This window comes from Trachurus trachurus (assembly GCF_905171665.1).
Source record: "Trachurus trachurus genome assembly, chromosome: 18".
Taxonomy (NCBI): Eukaryota; Metazoa; Chordata; class Actinopteri; order Carangiformes; family Carangidae; genus Trachurus; species Trachurus trachurus.
In genome coordinates, this window is record NC_139909.1 from 4,691,393 (window position 1) to 4,698,025 (window position 6,633).

Below are 6,633 nucleotides of genomic sequence, written 5' to 3' on the forward strand. Positions count from 1 at the left end.
AGATTTGTCTGGTGGCCAAATCTTTGTCCACAAATAGCACAACCAAATGTTTTCTTATTTGCATGGCGGCTCATATGGACTCTGTAACTGTTTCTAAGTCTAAATGTTTTACCACAGATAGCACAGTCAAATGATTCTTGAACTTTCACTTTAAATCTAAATGCCTCCGTATGGACTCTCGTGTGTTCATGAAGACGCCTTCGTTGTGTAAATCTTTTACCACATGTAGCACATTCATATGGTTTCTCTCCTGTATGACTTTTCATATGTTCACGAAGATGATGTCGTTGTCTAAATCTTTTACCACATGTAGCACATTCAAATGGTTTCTCTCCTGTATGGATTCTCATATGTTCAGTAAGATGCTGTCGTTTAATAAATTTTTTACCACAAGTAGCACAGTCAAATGGTCGCTCTCCTGTATGGGTTCTCATGTGTATCTTTAAATCCCAGGGTGATTTAAATTTTTTCCCACACTCTGAGCAGCGGTGAGTCTTGCAGCAAGAGTTCTTACAAGTCTTACTTTCTCCATCACCTACATGAACAGCTTTACTGTTCAAACCTGACTCAGGTGCTCTGGTTTCTCTCCAGTATTCACCACTGTCTTCAGCTTCAGAGAACGACTCTGAGACCTCATCATCTGTATCTGGTTGAAGATCTTCAGGTTCTTCACAGTCGTCTCCATCAGCCTCAGCTGAGCTGCTCGACAAAGGCTCCAACTCAGTTTGTCTTTGATGAGGTTGTAGGGACTGAGGTTTCTCCTCATCATCATCATCATCATCAATCTTCACATCAACAGAAGTGAAGGGGAACTCTGGAGTGGTCAATAATAGTTCTTCCTTTTCTTCTTTAATATGTAGACTCTCTGGGTTCTCCTGATCCAGACTAGTGGTCAACTCAGGAGGATCCCCGACTTTAACCATCAACAGCTGCTGATCACCTGCAGAAACAATGAAACACACATTATTGACAACAGCGTCTTCATAGTGTCACTCATATAACTGGTGTCTGTATCAACCACAATTATCTTCTCAGTGGACACCAACAGCATCTCCTGCAGCCACGTACCCATTCATCAATTAGTAATCCATAAAGTCACGATCAAACAGAACCGTCCAGTTACCACCATCAAAGTAAAGCTCCATAGAAAACTAAAAAAGCAGCTGAACGCTATTGCTGAATGAGCTGAAGAAATTGTTGAAACAATGCTGAGTTAGATGAAGAAACTGCTGAGGAAATGTTGAAAAAGGCTAAAGCTAAAACATGAAACTTGAAGGCTGAGAGATGAATGTCTTTCTATGGGTGGAAGGAAGAGGAAAGAAAGAAAGAAGGAAGTAAAAAGACAGAGAAAAGGGGTAGAAGAAAGAAAGAAAGAAAGAAAGAAAGAAAGAAAGAAAGAAAGAAGATAAAGAGAGAAAAAGATGCAGAGAGAGGGGTATGATAGATAGAAAGAGATAGAGGGGTAGACAGAAAGCAAAGAAGGAAAGAAATAAAGAAGTAAAAAGACAGAGAAAGGGGGTAGAAAGAGACAGAGGGGGATGACGGATAGAAAGAGATGGATGGATGGATGAATGGATGGATGGATGGATGGATAGATGGATGGATAGATAGATAGATAGATAGATAGATAGATAGATAGATAGATAGATAGATAGATAGATAGATAGATAGATAGATAGATAGATAGATTTGGCACATGTTAAAAGATGCGTCCTTTGTCAGCCTGATTTAGCTGTGTGTGTGTGGGGGGGGGGGGGTGTTTTTATAGTATTGTAAAGAGAAAACACAACACAAAAAGGGAAAACACAACGGCAAAAGAGAAAACACAACACAAAAAGAGAAAACACAACAACAAAAAAGAAAAGAAAAGTTTAGTAATTTGTTGTTGTGTTTTCTCTTTTGCTGTTGTGTTTTCTGATTGGCACCTCAGGGCCACCATATCTTCCACATCTGTGAAAGTCAAAAAAAAAAAAATACACAGTAATTTTTGAAAACACTGTTTCATTGTATTTGGCAATGTAGAATAATTAACATGTTCTGGGAAGAGATAAGAGTCATAATTGAAAAGATTGTTTCAAAATCAGTTTTATTGGACCCTAAGCTTTTTCTGCTGGGCTTATACCCAGAGAAACGTAACTATAATAAATACGAACAAGCATTTATAAACCTCTGCTTGCTTAATGCCAAAAAATGCATTGCATTATTATGGAAAAGTACTCATAAACAAAGTACCACTCAATGGTTAAGACAAATGTTACTTACATACTGAAGGCCAGACAACGTATTTGAATGTATATGGAGGCCCTTCATTGAATATGTCAAGGACTAAGACATAATAGACAATCAAATCAATGACTAATAGCTGTGGATATAGCAGTTTCCGAGATTATGATTATTATTATCTTTCTTTTTTTTTATTATTGTCCTTTTTCTTTCAGATACCCGTAGTTTTTCATTGTATCAATCGATAGGACTCTACTAAGTGGCGTAAATCATTTTCTTAAATAACATGAGAAGCATTTTGTTTTGTGTTCTATGTAATTTTTTGTTTTATGTTGTGTTCTGAACATAATAAGGCAGCTAACATATGTTGTAGGGTAGAACGGGGTAAGTTGCCCCCCTTAAGAACAAATGTCCATTTTCTCTGAAAATATAAATAATTTGAATGTCAACATAATATGTACACAAGAAGTATGCCCAAGTTAACACATTTAGAGGGTAATCAAATCACACCAGACTACAACTTTGTTATTATAAAACAAAATGTAAAATCTTGAAAAGGGGCATCTTACCCTAGGGCCTGGGGAAGACGCCCCCCCTACTGGGGTAAGATGCCCCCCCGGGCGTCTACACATACACGCGTATACATACGTGCACACATGCGAACACACATGCAAACACATGCGCACACACACGCACGCACACACATGTGTACAGTACACAGGCTACAGTTTGTAAAGAATCCAGCTAGCTTAATGCTATTATCGTGACAGCTAAGAAGCTTTTTAAACTGGTAATAATACATTTTTACCGCTAATTAGCTAATAGGTTAATTATGTTAGATGATTGTGTACATTTTTTTTCAGAAATATAACATTAGCAAGTCTAGATATTCAAAATCATGGGGGGGCATCTTACCCCATATGGGTGGGGGGCGTCTTCCCCCCCAGAGTCATACTTTTACACTTTCACATATTGCAAAAAAAAGGATTTGGTATTTTTTGTTCAAACTAGTGGATCAACCGCCTCAAGACTATTATGTTAACATTAAAAAAAAAAGGGTATATCCTTCCAAAAAACACAGAGAGGCTTATTTTGTAGTGTCAAAATATTACATCAATTTGCCCCGAAATCTTTTCTCCGGTTTCCTGCCAAATAGTAAAATGATTTCAATGCTAAATAAATATTAGCAAGGCCACTACGATCCAAGGAAAGAGCTGAGATAAAAAAATTGTCGTCATATAGTGGTCGGGGGGGAGGGGGGGGGGGACTTCTTACCCAGAGGGGCGTCTTACCTGTCTCTACACTATGACATGTTGCAGGAATGTCAAAGACTGTATTTGCTATGCTGCTTAAAGGGACAACAAGGAGTTTTGGAAAAGCGAAGCGTTTTCACACTACATTTATGAGCCTCCGCGCACGCACCGTGAAATTCTTTGACCGGTGCAAGACAGACTCATGTTTTCATTCATCAAGAATTAAAGTCAGAGGTTGGAAGATACCGTCGTAGTTCCGACCATAAACGGAGATTCGGCGGCATTTTTCTCATGACTCGCCACGAAACCGAAAGTAAAGAAACGCTGGTCGGCTCGCCCAGCATTTCCACCACCACTAATAATAACAAAATAACGATAGAGACAAAACGATATATTTATCGAAAATTGAGCCATTAACAAGTGTGGGTAGCGTAGATTAATCCACATTAACGTGAGACTTTTTTAATAACCGAATAGAAACTCCTCGTTGTCCCTTTAAAACTCAAATATATTGTGGAGGGGGAAAAAAATTACATTTAGTTTCAGTGGGATCAGATGCCAGTGCATCAAAGTCTGCAGTCTTTACTTTAATTTGGACAGTTTTGTACCAGTAGGCTACTTGATGGGCCGGATTAAAAAGCCCTATTTTAACATGGGGGTCGATGGAGAGTTGCTCATGGTCCCAGCCCCCAGTGGTTGCCGGGGAACTGCAGCTTTTTGAACGCGGAAGTGGTATTCACTTGTCCATTTTCATTTGTTTATAGCCACATAAAAGTCACATTAAAAGATCTGTAGCCTAACTGTAGAGCAATGTTAGTGTACAACATGTCCTCTTTCTTTACAAACCGGGCCTTTAAGGTTAATGGATTGAAAAACTACTGAATCACCAACCTGTTTTGTTGTGAACGGACTGAGTCTGCATGAAAACATCCAGCAGGTTCCTCTGCCGCTCGATCTCCTGTCTGAAGCCCGAAGCCTCCGCCTCGTATCCGGCTACGACTCTGTCCACGGCCGCTAAGATTTCCTGGGAGGCGGCGGTGAGTCTCTCGGTAACGAATCCTCTCAAATCCTCCACCTGAGACATTTTTTACTCTTTAACTTTCGGTTGTTCCCGCCGAATGACTCCTTTTCTGACTTTTCTCAACCAAACGCGACTTTATCTCTTCCGGTTTAGGTACGCGCACAGATAACATCCGAGTAGAAACTTCAACAAACACTTCGTCAACCACAGTGATTAACTTTTCTGTTCAGGACGCATCGAGATATCTCTTGTCTGCCCGATTATTGTGCCTCCTCTTCCTCCTTCCGCTTCTTCTCAGTTGTTTCCGGAAGTGTAGACTCGTCCAGGCGTGTTAATCATAGACATACGACTATGGCGTTACTGCCCTCTACTGGGCAGTTTACAGGACTGAATTCACTCTTTACTTCCCTTTCTGTGGGGTTTAAGAGGCTTGAAATAAATAATTCTAAGGATTATTCAAGCACACTACATGGAGGTCGATTAAAAAAAAAAACATCTTGGAAGAATAAGAAGAAAGGGGGAGAGAAAGAGGAAGATGGGCATATATTTATTTAGCATTGAAATCATTTAAATTTTTGGCAGGAAACCGGAGGATAGATTTTGTAATATTTTGACGCTACAAAAGCCTCCGTGTTTTTTTGGAAGGATGGATACACAAACTTTTTTTTTTTAAATGTTAACATGATAGTCTTGAGGAGGGTGATCCATTAGTTTGAACAAAAAATACAAAATACTTTTTTTGCAATACGTGAAAGTGTAAAAGTATGACTTTGGGGGGAAGACGCCCCCCACCCAAATAGGGTAAGATGCCCCCCCCTCTAAATGTGTTAACTTAGGCATACTTCTTGTTGACATTCAAATTATTTATATTTTCAGAGAAAATGGAGATTGTTCTTAAGGGGGGCAACTTACCCCGCTCTACCCCATTATAGACAAGTGTTTAAGAACGTCTTGTTAGGCGTTGTAGGAATTATTCATGCACACCGCATGGAGGTAGAGTAACATCCTGGAAGAAGAAGAAGAAGAAGAAGAAGAAGAAGAAGAAGAAGAAGAAGAAGAAGAAGAAGAAGAAAAAAGAAAGAGGAAATCAGTCATGATATGTCACGTGAAAGCCACCATAGTCCGTAGTTATTCAACATAAAAGCTCCTCTTTAATCATCAACATTTAAAGGTTGAATATGGAGAATGAGATGATCAAGATAGACAATTGAAGAATAATTCCTGCGTTCGGTTGCCAGACTGTTGCAAAGTAGGTATAGGCTACCACTCCTACTCTGATCGGAGTAGCACAGAGAAGACGATATTTACCTTATGTTTCATTTTTAACTTCATTTAACAGCTTCAGACTAATTGTGATGTTAGATAAATGACTTGTAGCTTGTCACAGGAAGAGTGGAGGCTCTCTGCCTTCCACACCATTGCTGAAAACCAAACTTGCGATCAGAGCCTCTGACCCGGTGTCACAGCTCTCGTCTCTTCCTGAAACAGGAGCGTCTATGTTCCTGATCGGGGAACATAGGACCCTCTTGTTGAAAAAGTTCCCCGGTCGCAATACTGGGGAACATAGGACATTATTGACAACAGTGTCTTCATACTGTCACTCATATAACTGGTGTCTGTATGAACCCCAATTATCTTCTCAGTGGACACCAACAGCATCTCCTGCAGCCATGTACCCATTCATGCATGAAACAGTAATCCATAAAGTAACGTGGGACACTCTGCAGGCGGTCAGACCCATACACAGGCTTTTACAGACCATTTACTACAGCTCGTGTCTTGTCGCAAGCTTCCCACTGTGGAGTTAAGGCTGAAGTATTTAAATGTCCGGCCGTACTAACAGTTAGTTGTTTGCCTTTGTTATATACAAAAAATCAAGGAATTTGACAACAGGCATTGATGTCAACCTGATTGACACTGGGGAGAGAAAGAGCCATTATTATGTCTATCTTACCTTTAGCTAGCGCTATATGGTTAACTTGCCTAAGAATCCTGCCGTTGCTAGCCGTGCTAGCAAGAGAGCCATTTAATTAGCTATCAATGGGCAGATAAGTTTGCTTATTGTTTCATTTATGTCCTGTTAAAGTCAACTGTCGATCCACATAAAAACTGACAGATCCAGAACGTAAACAAATA

General features: G+C 39.8%; 1 protein-coding gene across 1 annotated transcript; it reads right to left on the reverse strand.

The window, feature by feature from the left end:
- Window positions 1-354: 354 nt before the first annotated feature.
- Window positions 355-4,737, reverse strand: LOC311001474 (uncharacterized protein; the record flags this gene model as incomplete). The annotated part of the gene is made up of 3 exons (XM_083992562.1): window positions 4,368-4,737; window positions 476-940; window positions 355-365 (listed from the first exon to the last, which is right to left on the reverse strand). The coding sequence occupies exons 1-3, from the start codon at window positions 4,558-4,560 to the stop codon at window positions 355-357; spliced, it is 669 nt and encodes a 222-aa protein (XP_083848688.1). The 5' UTR covers window positions 4,561-4,737.
- Between the last annotated feature and the right edge of the window lie 1,896 nt (window positions 4,738-6,633).